This window comes from Arctopsyche grandis, chromosome 8 (genome assembly GCF_051622035.1).
Source record: "Arctopsyche grandis isolate Sample6627 chromosome 8, ASM5162203v2, whole genome shotgun sequence".
NCBI classification, from domain to species: Eukaryota; Metazoa; Arthropoda; class Insecta; order Trichoptera; family Hydropsychidae; genus Arctopsyche; species Arctopsyche grandis.
The window spans coordinates 26,935,883-26,956,436 of record NC_135362.1 but is presented as its reverse complement, the minus strand read 5'-3'; the positions used below and the strand labels follow the sequence as shown (position 1 = coordinate 26,956,436).

Sequence of the window (20,554 nt, the reverse complement as noted above, 5' to 3'; positions counted from 1 at the left end):
TATTGTAACGTGGGAACATGAGAGAGAGTATCCACGGTCTAAGTAGATTTGTAGGGGAACAATAGAGACCCCGGATTAGGCTAACGGGACTGAGTAAATGCCCGAACAAATGTATCCTTTGGAGGGCTGAACAAATGTATCCTGGAGTTCTCACAGACTTGGGCAAGTGCGTGCGTAAACATTAGACTCGCCATTATTCAGGAGTGAGCGGTGATTCTGTGTGGACCTCTGGGATCGTTGAATAAATGCTGTGAAGCGACTTTGGCCTTTCATTTGGATCCTGAATGTACAATTGTACAATCAAACTGTATGTACAATTGTACAAACAAATATGATTTTTTTAATTTAAATTAATTAAAATTAATTAATTTAAATTTATTCATAAGTAAACGAATAAGATAGAATAGATAACTGAATATGTACACATGTACTAGTGTTGTATCGGAAGAAATATCATTGCATGGGTTTTGGCATATTAAGTTATTGAATACAAAAAATTAAAAGAAATGTGTTGGTCCTGTGTTCGATCTGCACGCGGTCGAATTTTTTTCAAATACCTTTTGAATATATTTAATTTAATATTTATATTTAATTGTTTAATATGAAAAAAAAATGTTAAAAACTATCTACCTGCCTACATATAAACAATATAAAACGCCAATAGAAAAATTAATTAATTATTTAAATAAATTTTCAATAAATGGCGGAAAATGCTCAGAGACTTAGCGCCGTCTATTAGCCCAGAGGAAACATTGGTAGCAAACAGTATATATAGAAGTTTTTTTTATTTTCTTATTATATTCGTACATTTTGTTGGATTTGTCATTTGGATTTGACGTACTATGTACGTCAAATCCAAATGACTATTATAGTACGGCAAGCATTATCTCAGATACACAGACAGACACACAGAATAGCGATATTATATACATGATAATATTTGAAAATTTTTTGTCCACTACAAACCTACAGTTTTCAATTCAGAACCAACACATTTAGTATTTTTACTTTCTTACAATATGTAGTTTGGATTGTAGACGGGTTTTGGAATGGATCGAAGTCCAAAATACAACTATCACCCATTCGTACAACACCTAGCAATTCTAATATGAAATAACATCACCGACACATTACATATCGACTGTTATTGAGCCGAAATCATCGTTACTGTGATTTTGTAACAGACATTCGACATTGGCCCTTTTAGAGCGATGTCGCATTCCGTTTGCACGGTCGATTTGCCACTACGTGACCTTTCGAGAATTTTTTCGCGTGCGTAATTTAATCGCGCAATTAAATCATCCAAGACCCTCATAAGAGGAGTTTAACGATCCGAAAAGAATCCCTGATGCGATTTCCATACGGCTCGTGACCTCTACAGCGAGTTTTCGTACGAATTAATTATCGTCGTGTTACACAATAAAAACAAACAGATTATTAATGTCCTGTCGTGCGCTTAATTTCGACCCGAGCGTAATAAGCTCACATTACGACATCAATCATCGTCGTGTAAAATATATTAAAAAAAAATGTCCAAAGCGCACGCCACTGAAAAACCTCCGATAAGATAACATCTGAGACCTTTGAGGACAGATTGTTTCCGATCTTGATAAAATTTTCGTTGTTTGGCGATTTCGAAGAGTACAATCCAATAACAATGACCCAGATCGAGTGTTACGCTCATTACCATATTTGGACCCTTTCACCGTGTATATAAAATATAATATACATACATAGATGCAAACTGAAGAATGGTCTGTTTTGAATGTATTTTTAACATATATTTATGATTAATTTGATGAACATATACGTGTACATATGGATGCATGTTTTCAGCCATAACGGCACTCGAGAGACCGACAATATTTTTAGGTAGCCATTACTCTTAAACCTACCTGCAAATTTTATTTTTAATTAATATATACTCACATTTAATTGTTGTCATTAAACGAAGAATTATTTGTATGTATTAAAAATACTGCTAAAGATTTCGATAAAATGGGATGTAACTCCCTTTCCTGGCCCAAAAGAAGCTATTTAAATTAGAAAAATTAATATTTGAGGATTTGAAGAAATGATGATTTTAATATATTTTACAATCTCATAAACGTAAACTGGTCATCCTTAGACGTCTAAAAATTTTATGTACATTTAATTTCGAAATTTTACCACGGTCGAGCCGGTCCTTTCATCAGTTCTAAACCATAGGGTTGACGACATGCTAAACAACGACTGCTGAGCCCTTCTAAAACCAATAGTATCATCATCATCATCATCATTATCATTTACAGCCATTCACTATCCACTGCTGGATGAAAGCCTCTCCAACGCGCTTCCACTCTTGTTTCTGTTTTGCGCAACTCTCATCCATTTCACCCCACACATTTTCCTAATTTCGTCTGCCCATCTTCCCCGCGGTCTTCCTTTTACCCTTTTGCATTCTCTCGGGTATCATTCAAGCACTTCTTTTGTCCATATTTTCTCCATTCTTCTAGCTACGTGGCCCGCTTATTGCCATTTCAATTTCTTTACTCTATCCACTGTGTCCACTACCCTTGTCATACTTCTCACCCACGTGTTCCGCTTCCTGTCTTTCCTCGTTATGCCGAGCATACAGCTTTCCATACTTCTTTGAGTGCATTGGTCTTTGTGTAGCATCTTGGCGTTCAATGTCCAAGTTTCACATCCATACGTCATCACTTAACTTTGATATGTTGAAATAAAATATAAAAAAAATACATGAAATAGTCACAGAATGAATGAAACGATTGAAAGTAGGATAAGGCCTATCAGTCAAACGGATTTTGTTACAAGATCAGAAGAATTTTTGTTAGTTGCTATTTAAATAAATATTTTTCTATAATAGGTATTTATTTTACCTCTTGATGTATTGTAAAAAATTATACAATTTCTGAGAATAGTTTAGTGTTCCTTACATTTTGTCATACTTCCATTCGTACATAATTGTACGAATGGTTTTCAATAAGGTATTCGAAAAATGAAAATACCATCTTATATAAAAACATTTAATTCTAATTACTTAAAAATAAATTATAATTACTTATTGAGACTTCTATATTTTGAACTTAAAATCAAAATAAAAGAATAATTCAATAAAAAAAATCACACCTAAGACTCGAATACGAGCATAATTTGAATTTCTTGAAGGCTTTTGCCTTTCGTTTCCGGTAAAAGGAATAGCCCGAAGAAAAATGAGATTAAGCAGAACACACCAAAGATCCAAAAAGCGTAATATATTCCCAGAGCGTCTGCCACCGATCCAAAGAATTTCGTAATGAGAAATCCAATCAACCAGTTAAAGCTAGCAGCGAATGTTGAACCGTATGACTTTATAGACTGATCAAACAATTCGCCTACTACTATCCAAGCCAGTGATCCAATGCCTAAAACATATTTAATTTCAGTGCCAATGTCAACCAATTTACATCGTGAATTGCGATAATTTTGTACTACACATACCCATATTATATGCCGTAATAAAAACCATCAACGATACGACAGGTAACCACGTTATATATTCAACTGACGGACTATCGTTGTCGTCCAATATGAAAAATATTCCCAAAGCTACCTGAAACAATAAAAATGGTCAATAAATTCAGAAGAACAAAACTTATAAGTTTTTAAGTAAAATGATAGATTCAATGATATAGACCAATAAACTTAAGATTTTTACAATATTTTAACCTGTTCAGAATGTCAGGTTACATTTTTAAGATTTGAGATTTAAGGCTTAAGATTTTTACAATACATTAACATTAGTATAATATAATACTGGGTGACCGTAAAAAAGTCGAAAATGTTCGTTTACCATGCATACAATTATGAAAAACGGTTAGTATATATGTATATATATGTATATATCAGTGGCGTGCGGTAAAACTCTCTCCCCCCCCCCCCGTCGTACATCCTCACTTAATTTGCGCGAGCAAGATACAAGAGGAACAAGTGGAACAGGCTTTTCCTCCCGTATCCTGCGCGCGCACATTAAACAAGGCTGTATGACAAAAAGAGAAATAATTTCACCGCATGCCATTCATATATATTATATATACATAGTACCGTTTACAATGCACCCTTTTTTTGATCTTTCGAATTAAGATCTTTTGATTTTCGATCTTTGCCTTTCGATATTTGTTTTTTCAACCTTTTCATTTTCGGTACCGTGAAGTAGACCCAAGATGTATTTTGAACATAATTTAGTAATAATAAAAAGCATTTAAAAATCAAATCAAAATATGACACATAATAATTGAAATCATATTTAAATAGTGATGAAAAATACATAGTGGGTATGAAGTTGTCAATTTGGGTTTTGCCAATTTTGATGAGGAACCGTTTCAACAATGAAGTAAGATAAATTGACAAACTCTGGTAGGAAACGATCGACTTGGAGACACAAATATCCAAGTCCAAGTATTGCAGAAAAACTTGAGGTCGAACGCAAACAACATTTTATAATCAAATTGGCAAACCTCAAAACGCTAAATAACTTGAGATTAGCAAGAGAGTTAGGAAAGTAGATGCCAATTTTACAGGGATCGTTTCAATGAAAATCAGAAAAATTGGTAAACTCTGACAAGAAACGATCTACCTGGAATCACAAACCAAGGTCTGGCCAGCAGCTGGACTCGAGTGGGACTCGAACCTGTGACCACTCTGCTCGAAAGCATAATATGTAATTATGTGTGATGAATAGAAAAATCTGATGATGATGAATTCGAGAAATAATAATAGTAAATTTAGCGCCATAAGAATTTGATTTTCTTGAAAGAATTTGAGGGATGGAATATTTATAGAAATTTAAATAGCTAAGCTCATTAGTTAATCTAGTAGAGAGGTCGTGTATTAATATCCCGGCCAGAATTTATTCAATTCCTTCGATGATTGAAAGCACATCAGTTATTAAATCCAGATCAACCGTTTCTTGCTAATTTTTTCCAATTTATCTTACTTAATCGTAGTGAACAATAAAATGCGAATCTCCTCCCTCTCTCGCAAATTCATCTAGTCTGAATTTTATTGATTGTTGGAAGCATACATACATATGCTTGCGGTTTGTCATTAATATCTATATTCATTGTATTGATTTAAGGTCTGTCATTGTACTATGGCATATATGTATGGAAAAAATTACCTGAGAGAGGGTTAATATGATAGCCGTGACCATTAACATTATGCGTCTTCCAAGTCTGTCGACAACCAGCGGGGTTATACAACTCGCGATGACCTGGACCACTCCGATGATGATTGTGGAAATTTCCGGCGATAGGCCAGAGTCGGTCACGCCGAAAATTGGCTCCAAATAAAATAGCACGAAGTCGATTCCAGATAATTGATCGAAAGCGGTCATGCTGCAACCTATAAACATGGCTCTGATATTGGCTTTTGACTTCCACAAGTCTTTGATTGATGATGTTGTTGAGTTTTGCTCGTTTCCTTTTTGAATTTCATCCAACTCTTCTTGGACACCTTCGGACGATTTATTTCTTAGCCGTTTTAGCGTCTCTTCAGCAGCTCCTCTTTGATCTGTAACATCGATTGAAGGAAGTGTGTAGAATAGAGTTCAAAAATTCTTCTCATTGCATTATCTCATTATATGTATGCAGTATTAGCTTTAATGTATCGCACCCAGATAAATGTTTTAATAATAGTGCTTTTACGAATAAATAAATTGTGTCGACAATACGCGGTACGTCTCCATAACTACGCTATTCTTCTTCTTTTTTATTCCTCTCCTCGTAGGAGGTTGGATATCATGACATATACATATCTTCTCTCTATCCATGGTTGCCCTGAAAAGTGTTGTAGAGTCACATTGGTACCATCCACGGAGATTGCCCATCCATGAGATGCATCTTCTACCAACGCTTCTTTTCCCTTGTACTTTCCCCTGCAATATGAGCTGTATGATTTCATATTTCGGATTTCTCATCACATGACCCAGGTATTCGAGTTTCCTGCGCTTCACGACGCGTAATAACTAGAGGTAGGATAGTCACAGTGCTATCCATTGTTCGGCAAACCTTTAACAATGCATTTACAACCTTTGAACAATACACGGCCCCCTCAGGCTCCGGTGACTAGTAATAACTCTCGTTTTCTTTTCATTCTACGCTATAACGCTATAACGCACGGAATATAATCAGGGTCATGAAATATGCACTTTAGAAATTAAAGTTTTATTTTGATTTAGATTTAGGTATATGGTGGTGTTGGTGGCTAATCCGTTTCTTTTCTCAGTTGGTGGATTATTTTTATCCACTTTTTTGTATTTGTCTGTCCTTGGGAACTCTTAAATTAACGTGTAATAACAACAATATGTATAATATAAAATGTACGATGTTTATATTAATTAAACTTTAATAATTGGTTATTAATATAATTGAGTATTCGGCGCCACCGCTTCATTCACTTCAATCCAGGTTTACCTATGGCTTGAGCCCAGAATCCTCTTGGTGGTTAGCATTAACGCAACCACCGAGTTTTACTGCTGGCTATTTATAAGTACATACATATGTACGTATATAAGAAAAGCGTAGGGTTTTAGTTGCAATCTTCTATATAAATATATAAAATTGAATGCCTGTGTGTGTGTCTCGTATAGGCTCCTAAACCACTGAACCGACTACGATGGAACTTTCAGGATTTGTTGTATGCATGTCCGGGAAGATTACTGTGAAAAAACACGGGAAAATACCTCTTAATAATCATATTGGTTGGTTGGTCAGACCTGGATTTGTGACTCCAGGTTGATCGTTTCCTATCAGAGTTTGCCAATTTTCTCTGATTTCATTGTTGAAACGGTTCCCGGAAAAAAAATTGGCTGAAAATCCTTCCTACCTACTATGTCACCACTATTTGAAAAATTTGATTGATGTACAATAAAAATTTATGTACAATTCATAGATGTCTCGTTAATTTGCGAGTTTTTTCAGTGTCTCGCAATTCAACGACTTATAATAAAAATGCTGTATTTGTATTTGTAATTGGCCAGGAAGGCGCATTGGGATTTACCTGTAAGGCCTTCCTGATATATATGTAAAATAAAATAAAAATAAAAATAAAAATATACATAATAACGATTTTACTGACGCGAAAGTAAAGCTATCCCGCCTTTAACGCATCACGCCGCGAGTGTGACAATAATCGCGCCACGCCTACCTCGCACTCGAATGTACTGACCATTCAGAGCTGTACCATAAACACACAGTGGATGGCCCACGTCAACAAATATATCTATGTCTGTGGAACGGGAACGGGAACGGGAATTGCACGCGTTATTGTAGCATTGCAACGCATGCCGGGTTCAGCTAGTAATAGTATAAAAATCACTCACTTTTTCCGATGAGATAGCTCGGACTCTCAGGCATGAAGAAAAATGTAACCACAAACGCAATAACAGGAACAATAGAGATTATAGCAAGCGTCGCATAATCAACGTAAGGACCGATCACATACGAAAGCAATACACCAGTGACTATAAACATTTGAAAAAAAGATCCGAGTGTACCTCTGATTTCATCCTGAAAAAAAGTCAAAGGAATTTAAAAATATCACAATACAGCAATCTATTAGATTAGCACACCATACCTGTGAAATTTCACCAACGTACATTGGCACACAGGTAAAAAGCTGCCCCACGGCCAGACCAAAGATAAACCTGGCTGCATATATTTGATCGACATTTGTAGCAGTCGCTATTAGAATCCAACCCACAAGTAGAGGAACTCCACTTGAAAAGATACACCACTTTCTGCCGAATCTTCCAGCTGCCCAACCGCTGTATAACGGACCTTTATGTTTATCGATCAATTATATGTAAAGTTAAAAATTACAATTCATACACAAATCTATTTGCATCACTTAAATATATATATAAAAAAGCTTAATACTTATAAAAGCTCCTAATGCAATTAAAGATCCTATCCATGACTCCTGATCATCGCTGATGACATTGTCCAAAGGCGTCTCATCGATATTTCTCAATTTTGGAATGATCGGAGATGTCCATCCTAGTGCCATGCCGATTGACAAAAGACCCAAGTTTGCTACAATGGAAACACATTTCAAAATGATCTCAAAATGGACTAATATATAAATTCAATCGTAAAATTTACCACTAGAAGCAGCGAGATACTGCATAGTTGTTGTGCCCAGTTCATATTCTGTCATTTTGAGATGATCAACAATGTGTATTGACAACAGATTGATCTAACTGAAATGAACTTACTATTTATCTCTAATATACATTGACAAATGTCATTTTGATAAGCTATCATTACATTAAATCAAATCTATAGAAAACAATTGATAACGCTTTATATTCAAAATTCTGGAAGTCATAATATGATAAATACGGTTTTCATAAAATAAAAATGCTCTATAATAAAAAAAATGTTTAATTGTACAATAATTATAAAAAATAGTAATTCATATCATCTATTTGAGATTTTACCACAATTAGCCTATATATTTTGTCGGTCTCCCTCACGGGACCGAAAGTGAAACGCTCGAAAACGCAAATATCGGAAGTCAAAGATCGAAAATCGAAAGATATTAAGTCGAAAGATCAAAAAAAAAAAGGGTGCATGGTAAACGGTACTATGTATATATAATATATATGAGTGGCATGCGGTGAAATCATCTCTCTTTTTGTCATACAGCCTTGTTTAATGTGCGCGCGCAGAATACGGGAGGAAAAGCCTGTTCCTCTTGTTCCTGTTGTATCCTGCTCGCGCAAATTAAGTGAGTATATACGACGGGGGGAGAAAACCTTTTTTTTATCTTTCGACTTAAGATCTTTCGATTTTCGATCTTTGCCTTCCGATATTTGCGTTTTCGGGCGTTTCACTTTCGGTCCCGTGAGGTAGGCTCATATTTTGTACATCAATATAAAATTAAAACAATAAATTACAATAAAATAAAACGAGCATCACTTGTTGAGTATCGCTTGAATTTCTTTAAGGCTCTTTCCTTTCGTTTCTGGCAAGAGTATAAGCACAAAGAAAAATGAGATTAGACAGAAAATACCAAAGATCCAAAAAGCATAATGCATTCCCAAAGCGACTGCCACTGATCCAAAAAACTTTGTAAGTAGAAATCCAATCATCCAATTGAAGCTAGTGGCGATTGTTGAACCGTAAGATTTTATAGACTGGTCGAACAGTTCGCCTACTACTACCCAAGCCAGAGACCCAACACCTAAATACAATTTTAATGGTATTAAAAATATCTAAAATCATTCCAATAATATTATGTATTGTATAATGCATACCAATACAATACGCCGTGATGAAAATCACCAAAGATACGACGGGCAACCAAGTGATATATTCCGCTGACGGACTATTCATGTCGTCCAATATAAAAAATAGACCCAAAACTGCCTGAAAAACAATTTTAAAAAATCAATGTCAATTCAGATGTGCCGATTTGATAAGAATTTAGGTGATGGACATATATTGGCCATACATCAAACTGATAGACGTGTGAATACAATCATATAAACCAATAATTGGCACGAGGAGATATTAAATACATACATATATATTCGGTAATATGATAACATCATGGTAATATCCCCCGCAATCAAGAGCTTTTATGAAATGACCTTGAATGGTGCATTTTATATTATATCGTGATCATCTCGTGTTATTTGACACGTTGTATTTTTGTCTGGTCTATATTTAGTTTCTCTATCTAATCGATCAAAGAAAATATACATATCTACATGCATTATCTGAATTGTTCTACATAACCAGTAGCGTGGTCTAGTGGTGAATGTTGAATTATCTCGTATTTGATGTTACGAGTTCGATTCCCGCTAAGTCTCGCTATTGGCCAGACCTTGATTTGTCAAGATCGATCGTTTCTTATCAGAATTTGTCAATTTTTCTGATTTTCATTGAAACGATTCCTGTAAAATTGGCCTTTCCTTCCCAATTTTCTGTTGCGAACCTTTAGTTATTTTTATATCTTAGGTTTCGCCATATTGCTCACCATAGATATCTCTGTGGTTGTTTATCGAATATAAAATTCGTATTGTTACATGAAAGTTATTCATCGTTATTTATCGTATTAATACGATATTTGTAATATCTGACGATAGATGTCAGATATTGTTTTCGATTTACATGTATCTATGTAATAATTATGTGGACCAGGAAGGCGCATTTGGGGTTTACCTGTTAAGCCTTCCTGGTATATTTGTATATATGTATGTAAAAATAAATAAATAAATAAATATGTACATATGTATATGCAAAATCATTGATGATCTTATTTTGTATGTTACACCTTTTAAACGAATTTACTACAATTTAAAATCAAATCAGAACAACTTACATACATATGTATATGCTCTTGAGTTGTAACTATGTTATATAATAATGATAAAGACAAGGCAAGGGATCATCGACGTGTATGTTTATATTTACCAAAGAGAGGGTCATTATGAGTGCGGGAATCATCAACAGTATGCGTCTTCCGAGTCGATCAACAACTAGCGGTGTAATACAACTGGCAACGACTTGAACCACTCCGATGATGATCGTGGAAATTTCCGGCAATAGTCCAGTGTCAGTGATGCTGAAAATCGGCTCCATGTAAAATAACACGAAGTTAATTCCCGAGAGCTGCTCGAAAGCCACCAATCCGCAACCCAAGTACATTGCTCTGATGTTGGCTTTCGACTTCCACAAATCGCTTATCGATGAAGATGATGAGTGCTGATCTAGTCCACTTTGAATTTCGTCCAGTTCTTCCTGGACGCCTTTGGTTGATTTTCCTCGCAGCCATTTCAGCGACTCTTCGGCATCTGCTCTTTGGTCTGAAATATTAATCGAAATAATTACATGTCAATATACGAGTATATATATATACATATATAAAATGCTTGTTTCGTCAAACTGATTGTTCGTCAATCAGTTCTTTGAAACGTCACAACAGTTCTTTGAAAGGTGCTCATTTTTATTAAGAGCACAAATGCGTGCGCCAGGTCATTAGTCTAGTTATAGTGGACTAAATGTATTTACATATATTGACACGACACAATTCCTGTCTTTGTATCATATCATCTTGTACGTATACTGTTATTACGAAAACGCATTTTATGTTACAATTAGAATCGTAAAAGGTGTATATTTTCGTATCTTCAAAGGATTCTTTATATATTTACTCAATCTAATATATAATTTCGAAAGAGACTTTGCATATATGAAACCTTGGTTGTTTGGTTCGTAGACAACACATTCGATTTTTTTTTTTCGATTCATAGGCACCGATTCGATTTTTTTCGATTCAAAGTCTCCGGGGGCGCAGGCGCCGGATTCCGGTATACATATAATTTCAAAAGAGACTTAGTATATATGTTTGTTTGTTCGTGAAAGTCAATTTAATAAAAAAAAACAAATGAGTATTCAAATAAACTTATATAAAATAAAACTATTCAAATAAATTTAATAAAATGTTTACTATTAGATTAGTCACGTTTAAGCGGTTTATATTACATTACCGAGCGAAGCCGGGTAAAACCATTAGTATACAATATACGTGTAACTATTATTATTGGCCATTCATACAATTTTAATTTATTCGTTTAATTGGAGTTTTTAAAATACGCCATCATAAAGTGACAAAAAATTGAATGAGACCAACCATTGACTTTATTTATTTATTTGAGGAATATAAGAAGTATAAAATATAAAATTCGATAATGAAACATATGTACATGTGTACACGTTCACACATTTTCCATACAAATTGAGCGCAAATGTAGGGAAAATTCCACAATACAAAAGTTCTATTTCCGGTTGTCGGATTTTATTCAAAACTTTTTTATTATTTAATATCAGCATAAATATTATAATCGTAAAATATCGAAAATATGAAAATTATTTAAAAGGTCAATAAAATAATGAAATAGTGTTTGAAAAAAAATTACTACTTTCGGTTTACGAATTATGTATATCCAAAACAGTATCAACTCTGAGTTAGCACATAAAGAATACAAATATAAATTTTCAGCTTGATATTAATAGTAGTGTGGAAAAAATCGTGTGGTCACAGCTTTTCAGACTTTTCTGAGAGGAAAAAATCCCACTTCCGTTTTATCAAACTTGTTGATTTTTTGTATTAACCCGACATTGATACAAGGATTATAACTGGAAAATTATCTAGAAGAGCACACGTATTTTAAGGGTTGAAAAAATAGTAAAAGAAAAATCAAAAAATAGTAAACTGCCACTTTGATGGATCTTCACCAAATTTTGTGTTTGTTACTTTGTGCTACGCTAAAATTTCTAGATATGAAATTTCAGTTCCATAAACCAAAAGGTTTCTCAGAAAATCAAAAATCTCGGTTCTCTAGAGTAATAGTACTACTTCCGGTATAAATATTAAAAAATATAAAAACATTTCAGATCAATACACTGAAAAGTTTGTGAGAAAAACTCAAAAAATCTCGAAACTATAGGGTAAAAGTACAATCAGTGATCGATTCTGAGTTCAAATCACTCAAAATCTCAAGTTCAAAATTTTACATGGTCACAAAATTTCATCTATTATTACCAAGTGCATAAATAAAGTAAAAAATGTACATATTTATGCACTTTTGAAATGTAAATATTAATGAGAAAACGTGGATTTTGAAGCGACACGACGCGAGTAGGTTATTTGAATATATGTACATATGTACAAACAAACATACTTATAACTCCGACATAAGTATCGTCAATAATTAATGACAGTTCCTGTCATCGGGCTAATATAAACGTACTCTATTCGATTTATCGTCATACACACATACATACATATATTGAGCGTAAACAAAAATTGAAATATTATATGAAAAAATCATGTAAAGAAAAACAACTCGGAGTTTTTATTAATTTTAATGATGTCTTTTAAAATATTCTGTGTATATTTTTGTGTTTCGTTACCACGACATTTAACTTATTTTCCTAAAATGCAACCCTCACTTTCTTACACTGAGTTGACATGACTTGCAAATTGACTATTCGACCAAATGATTATATGGTAAATTGAAAAAAAAATAAAATCCACTCACTTTTTCCGAGGAGATAGCTTGGACTCTCAGGCATGAAGAAAAAAGAAATCACAAAAATGATGACAGGAACCAAAGAAATGAGAGCAAGCGTCAAATAGTCAACGTACGGACCAACAGCGTACGGAATCAAGAAACCAATGACTATGAACATTTGCAGGAAAGATCCAAGCGCACCTCTGATTTCGTTCTGAAAGTAGTCCCGAAAGAATTAAAAAATATCACGATACTACAATCTACAAAAACAGCATACTTTACCTGTGCAATTTCCCCAACGTACATTGGCACACAGGTGAAAAGCTGTCCCACAGCCAGGCCAAAGATAAACCTGGCAGCATATATTTGAGGAACATTTCCAGCAGTCGCTATTAAAATCCAACCCACAAGTAGAGGAACTCCACTTGAAAAGATACACCACTTTCTGCCGAATCTTCCAGCTGCCCATCCGCTGTATAATGGACCTTTACATTAAATAAACAATCGATTTATTATTTAAACATCTCACACACAGCAACATTTCATCAATGAACGATATCAAAACTCACCTACAGCAGCTCCCAAAGCAATCAAAGATCCTATCCACGACTCCTGATTTTCACTGAGTACAACATCCAAAGGAGAGCTATCGATATTTCTCAATTTCGGGATAATGGGAGAGGTCCATCCCAAGGCCATGCCGACTGATACAAGCCCCAAATTCGCTACAACGAAAATAAATATAAAAAATGTTCGTCTCGAAGTTGATCAAATGATTAAATTGCGTCTAATGATTTACCGCTTGAAGCAGCAAGATACTGCTTGATAGTCGTTCCCAGTTCATATTCTGTCTTTTCCATCGTCATCTTCTGACGATCAACACTACTGACAACAAATTGATCTATCAGCGAACTGACCATTTATATTTGTCTCCAGACTGCCACGCGTCACATTTGATAGGCTATCGTTGCAATTAATTTGATCTTGAATCAAATCTACAACATTCCAATAAAAAAATAGATTCATCCACATAATGACAATGGAACATATGTGTATGTATGTACGTGCATATATGAGGGTATTTCCAATCAGCAATCAACTGAATTAATGAGCATTAATTAGACTTTGAAGTCACGAATTTGTAGATGAGATTTTTTTTTACATGATTTAGAATTCATCTAAGTATGTATGTATACATTACGCGATAATCTTAGCGATTTTGTCTCGCAACACGATAATTACATATGTAATAATGGTTTGTTGTGTTTAGAATAAATTAATAATAATAATTGCTTGTAATAATTGTAGCATATCCTTTTGAATTTTTAACGTTTCAAATTCTATACAAAAAAACGTAATTGAAGTCATGAAAGTTTAAATTATAGATATGTGTATATGTACGTATCTTCAAATGGGAAAATTTCAACGTCAATGTATTTTTATACGTATGTAATATTTTACCTCAAAAGCTAAGTAATTCTGTCTGATAAATATTTGCAAAGGATGATTTTTATTTTAAGTATTTATTTAATACCTTCTCGATTGATCTTAAGTAGGTCAGGTTGGCACAACGTTTCAAAGAGTAATGAGGAAGGTAAATAAATTATTTTGAGAAAAGAGCAAAAATTACAACACGTGCTTCGGCTTTACAAATGTTATCTTTAAAAATTTGCTGTTACTACAGGGCTGTTGACATTAGGATTTATTGGAATTTGCAGTGAAATGAGAGCTGATAAAATTATCAATTGATTTGTATCAAATATAATACTTGTTATTGCTGTTTGTGGTTACATATGAATAAAACTATTAAGTCTATAGTACTTTAAAAGGCATCGCGACATGTTTGGAAATAATCACATCGTATATATTAATTTTCTAATGCGTGTCCACGTGCGTGTGGAGTGCGTGTGAACGTTCGTTTACATGCTCCGTCTCTCTTTCTCCTCATGGAATCGTATATCATGAAAAGAGATGCGGCATATCACTTCGTTGACATGATCGGCCTACCAAAACAAAATTTCAAAAAAAAGAATTAAATTTTCAATTTTAAATCTAATATATAATTGAGAAAGAAACTTTTTAATTTTTAATATATGTAAGGTTTGGGTGGTGGTATCAAGAAAAAACCTGTATATTTTATATATTGTTTGTATCGACATTTCCTCTTGGAAATTACACAAGCATTTCGCGCCATCTAATGAAAATGAATTGAATTATATATAACTATCGCTAGTCTATATACGTATATATGTACATATGTATATAAAATTAAAGTTTGTCTGTCTGTCTCGTATAGGGCCGGGCCGCACCGTGCGACTTGCGAGCGACTTGGTTGAGGGCGACCAGATCAATACATGCAGATAGATGGGACATGCCACATCAACTTGTTTGTCGCACACATTCCCATACATTTTTTCGTGTCGTGCAACCAGTCGGCCGACAAAGTTGCACGGTGCGGCCCGGCCCGTAGGCTCCTAAACCGATTACAATGGAACTTTCAGGATTTGTTGTATGTCTTATGTATGTCCGGGAAGCTTACTGTGAAAAAAAACGTGAACCAGTATTTTAATAATAATATTCATAATTACAATTTTACCGACGCGAAAGTTTGAAGCGCCATTGTGTAGTCAAGGAAATGTGTTCGTTGGTAACCAAGTTACAAGTTGGTTTATGACGACACGGCGTTGAAGAGACATTTTTGAGCTCCAACCATCACTTGAAACGGGAATGGAAACGGGAACGGGTATAGGAATTCCATGCCTTATTCTGGAATTGCAACGCATGCCGGGTTCGGCTAGTTATTAATAAAATATTAATTCCGTTGATTCGAATTGCGATATTTTACCGAGTACACAATTATGTGCACACGGGCCACTAGTAGTTATATAACATTGTCTTTATTTGAGGATATTTAAATTTATATGTCACTAAATCGTATACATACGTATATGTAGTTGTATACGTATTATAACGGAAGTCGGCCTAAGTGAATCCCTGGTATCGTTTTTATGACACAAGTCAATATTTGTCGATAAGATAAGTGACGAGACGGTTCTTGAAATAGAATATGTAAAACATTCCGAGATGAAGAATATACATATGTATGTGCGTATGCGTACGTGTAATTTGTTCAGAAACTCCTAGGCAAAGTTAACTTGTTAAACATTATATACATCGCTAATAACTAACAGTAAATTCGAAACATGGGAGCAATATTTCGTTCCGCGGTTATTGTTCGTTATAAACTTCCGAAAGTCTAAGTCGTCGTCATAGCCGCAACATTTACAAATACAAAATTTATGTAAAATTCACAACGTTGCTAAAGTATTAATAAAGAGCCGCAAGTAGGCACTCCAAGTCAAAGTTGGCGGTCTGCAATTAAATTTATGATACAAATTCATATATTCATATGTACTTACATACATGTAAATTTTAGTTTTCAAACCTAGAATGATTAAGGGCGAAAACACACTGAGTGGTATGGGTAGGACTGACGAGAGGGGGGGGGGGTAATGCTGGGGTAGAGTTCCAGGGCCTGGACTACTATAGGGGCCCCGTTTCGGGACGTCCGACTGACCGATATTGATCTACATAAAAATACATGTATGTATTTATTTACGCTCCGCTACAAATGGTTGCAAACCATTTTGCTGCATGCTCATTTCATACTTTTGTCTCGGCTTTTGCCATTTTAAACTTGCCAGAAAGATCCAACTCAATTTTTAGAATTGCCAATCATCAATGTACATCAAAATGTCATCTGCGCAACCCCATGGTTATCCCCTCTTTCGTACAAGCTGAAATTCAAACAGTCAAAATTCAATCGAAATGAGCATGCAACCACGTGGTTTGCAACCATTTGTAGCAAACCCATCTTGTTCAACTATTTTAGCAAAAATAGCATTCAACATATACATAAATAATTCAACATATACATATACAATATCGTTATTCTGTTTGTGTGTTTGTGTGTGTGTGTGTGTGTGTGTGTGTGTTTGCGCGTGTTTATGTGTGTCTGTCTGTCTAAGATAACGCTCACCGTACTATAATAGTCGTTTCGATTCGACATATTTACATATGTAAGTCACAGCCAAAACGTATACGATTGTAAATAGGATTGTAAATAGGTTTTTGAGCTCTTTTTCCTATTATGCTGTAGATTAACATTAGAATAATATAATACTATGATTACTAATCAAATTAAATTAAATTGCGAAATAGAAAATTATCAGTAGATCAGTAGCTATTTAAATAGATATAACATGTATTGTGAACATAATTTCGTAATAATAAAAAGCATTTAAAAATCAAAAATACGAAGATATAATAACAAAAGAAAAAAGTTCTATATATGTATGTATATTGATCACTACTAATGTACATAGGTAGGTAGGTAGTTTTTACCTTTTTTTCGTATTAAACAATTAAATATATTTAAAATGTATTTGAAAAAAATTCCACCGCGTGAAATAAAAAATTTCTTTTAATTTTTTATATATTAAATAACTTAATATGCCAACACCCATGCGATGATATGTCATCGGGTACAACACTAGTTTTTCTAATAGTTTTGATAGATTTTTCGCATATTAAAAATATACATATCTAGAAGATCGTTTTATTTGTTTGTAATAAGGCCGGAATTATTTTTGCTCAGTTCCCGGGATTCCTCTCGACGGCCCTGGATATGGGACGTCATCTCACATCTGTCCTTGGCTTCCCGTTGTGCACGTGCAGAATGAATATGCTTGAAAGGTCGCACGTGTTTGCATATCCATATGCAACCGACAAGTTTCTCCTACATTTCTTCAAATACGGGATTCACCGTTATCGATCACTTTCGAGCAAGGATACATACATACAAGGATAAAATATCACCGAAAACACTCCATGGGTGATTTTTGGGCTGTGTACCACGAATATGAGCTAGGGGTGCTGCGTTTTTTTCGCATTGTGTTTTCGCCCAAAGTTGGCATGCTTCATTCGAATGCATGTTTAAGTTGGTATGCTATCTAACGCCCCCAAAAAATCGACAGTTCGTTTCGGCGCATCCAGAAATAAATAGTCCTACATATGTACATACATGCATGCTTCGAAAACTGCTTTCAGAATAAAATTACAGTCTACAAAGCATTTTTTTGAGATATGATTTTAACTAATAGATATATAACCAGTAACATAGTAACACAGTAGCAACTGAGTAGTCACGGGTTCAATCCCTGGACCGGTGCTGTTAGCGAGATTTTAGATATGTCACTCCATGTCGATCATTTCCTATCAGAATTTGTCAATTTTTCTGATTTCATTCATACGGTTCCAACAAATTGCCAACCTTGTCCTATTTCTCGCAAAATTGGAGTTTTCAGCATCTCGGATTTTCTGACTTATAAAAATGCAAAAATGTTTGTCAAATTTATTCATAGATGTCTCTATGATTCTCTGTCAAATTGCTCTATTAATTGTTTATTGATGTTTATAATTAGCCAGGAAGACGCATTGGGGCTTACCTGTTATGCCTTTTTGATATACATATATACATATATTCTTATACGTATATATGTATGTATAAAAATAAAAATAAAATATCATATTACAATATGCATATAAAGCAGAAAGTATATTTTGTTTTTTTTTTGTTATTTAAGCAATTTTAAACTTTTTCCATAAAAAAATTCAAAAATAAAGATTACCCAACCTACCCAAACGTATCTGGTTCCGTTTGCCAGTTTGAAATAAATTAAGAATCACATTTTATTTCAAAAAAATGATTCGCCCATTGATATTTCAACGGATGGCTTTGGAAAGGAATTGATATATGAACCACACCCGAGGCTATTGTCGTTAGTGGTTTCAATATGCACAGCCCCTGCGGTCAATAAGCATATATTATATGTATCTGTATGTACACTAAATACTCTGCTCATTACTATTATTTAGTGTATTAAGCATCGCCCTCCTGCACACCCCCTCACGCTGTCCTTTCATTCCATCCCCAAACGCTCGCCCGGCTGTTCAAGTATAAATAAAATCTCCATACTTTTCTAATGCTAAAAAACATACATTCATCAAGTTTTTTTATATATTATTTTATATTAAATTGTAAATATTATAACAATTTATATTTTGAATGAAACAAAGGCTAGTTATTATGGATGAAGCACCGCATGCGGCTTTCGTGCCATAGTTTGACCACATCTGATAGTATGATTTGTTTCAGGTGAAAGCCGAAGAGAACACCGTATACCCGAGTCCTTCCGGATTCTATAGCGACAACGAGGACAACTTCTACGAAGAGGAAGATGATCCTTACGATGGCCTCAGAGAGTACGACGACTCCTTGAGTGAGGATGATAGTGACTTCCTCGGAGAAGTCATGGAAGCTCATTTAGAAAGCAAAAGTCGACCCGACTACGACGAAGAAGTCCCTCCAATGAAAAAGGTCATGAGGATCTTCATGGAGGATTTGGAAGACGAATCGGAAGTAAAAAGTGAGTATATTTGTACGATTGAACTACTGCACATTGATCAGTCATCTATTCAATGTATGGTTTGTTTCAGATCGTTCCAGACGAGATATTGTAGCTGAAACGGCCGATGGTGTTCCAATCCTGGAGGAGTCTTATATGGCGTCTCGTGCGAAAAATTTAACCCGGGACTCACCCTCGGCCTCGTCCTCGTCGGAAATGGACCACGTTTTGCAAATCCTGAGAAGCGAGCAAAACAATAAGGAATTGTTCACGGGATGGGAGCACGATCAAAGGACCCAACGAGACGAGCACCCTAAAAGGTATATAATCAATTCAAATGCCGCGCGCCATACCCAAATTTGCATTGTCCTGTGGGACTATTGTGGAAAATTAATTACAAGCAATGACTCGTAAATTTTTAAGCTGAAATATTGTCACATGCATAAAATATTCAATACTGTTATGCGTAGACGGGAAAAGAAGTATCCAGCTCGGAGGGATAAACATAGTGAACGGTATACATAAATAGTAGAAGTTTATTCTTCACATCTCGAATAGCCAGATTGGAATCAATAAATGGAACAATCCGCCATCCTTTTATACTCAACATAGAGAGCGCTATTGGTCGATTAGTCGCGCTCGTCTGTTAGCCGAAACATCATTGTATGTTGGGCGCTGCTCGCACATAGGCTATTGTCCCGACCGCTGATTGGAAGATGGGTGCTGGTCACCCATTGGTCGACAAGCACTGATCGTGAAAACGTCATGCTAAATTACTTAAATGATTTCTTTAACTTTTTGAATTTGAATTTTTAACTTAATTTCTTACCCCGGAGATAAACTAACGGGAATTCACGGAATTTTTTGATGCCCCGTGTCCCAGGAATTCTTATCTCGAATTCCCGGAATAAAATTTCAACCACAGCGTTAATTTATTGTTATCATAAAGGCGTATATACTTATATTTTACGATGAAATTATGTAGACTATGAAGCGAGTGTATCCTTTATTGTATTGACGTTTC

The 20,554-nt window shown here is 34.8% G+C and overlaps 4 protein-coding genes across 4 annotated transcripts in view; 1 reads left to right on the top strand and 3 right to left on the bottom strand.

Annotated features, from left to right (window-relative positions):
• Window positions 1-20,554, top strand: part of egr (TNF superfamily member 12 eiger) — a 65,398-nt gene that overhangs the window by 35,927 nt on the left and 8,917 nt on the right. The window contains exons 2-3 of the mRNA XM_077436873.1: window positions 19,281-19,551; window positions 19,622-19,850. Coding sequence (XP_077292999.1) covers window positions 19,281-19,551; window positions 19,622-19,850 — 500 coding nt within the window. The remainder of the gene's footprint in view (window positions 1-19,280; window positions 19,552-19,621; window positions 19,851-20,554) is intronic.
• Window positions 3,056-8,196, bottom strand: LOC143915548 (facilitated trehalose transporter Tret1-like). Its single transcript, XM_077436244.1, has 7 exons — window positions 8,142-8,196; window positions 7,917-8,072; window positions 7,615-7,817; window positions 7,361-7,547; window positions 5,159-5,550; window positions 3,481-3,592; window positions 3,056-3,404 (listed from the first exon to the last, which is right to left on the bottom strand). The coding sequence occupies exons 1-7, from the start codon at window positions 8,194-8,196 to the stop codon at window positions 3,130-3,132; spliced, it is 1,380 nt and encodes a 459-aa protein (XP_077292370.1). The 3' UTR covers window positions 3,056-3,129.
• On the bottom strand, window positions 8,412-9,404 carry LOC143915412 (facilitated trehalose transporter Tret1-2 homolog). Its single transcript, XM_077436051.1, has 2 exons — window positions 9,299-9,404; window positions 8,412-9,225 (listed from the first exon to the last, which is right to left on the bottom strand). The coding sequence occupies exons 1-2, from the start codon at window positions 9,375-9,377 to the stop codon at window positions 8,957-8,959; spliced, it is 348 nt and encodes a 115-aa protein (XP_077292177.1). The 5' UTR covers window positions 9,378-9,404; the 3' UTR covers window positions 8,412-8,956.
• Window positions 10,281-14,650, bottom strand: LOC143915411 (facilitated trehalose transporter Tret1-like). Its single transcript, XM_077436050.1, has 6 exons — window positions 14,598-14,650; window positions 13,863-13,948; window positions 13,633-13,788; window positions 13,346-13,548; window positions 13,091-13,277; window positions 10,281-10,852 (listed from the first exon to the last, which is right to left on the bottom strand). Exons 2-6 carry the CDS (start codon window positions 13,927-13,929, stop codon window positions 10,398-10,400), a joined length of 1,068 nt encoding a protein of 355 aa, XP_077292176.1. The 5' UTR covers window positions 13,930-13,948; window positions 14,598-14,650; the 3' UTR covers window positions 10,281-10,397.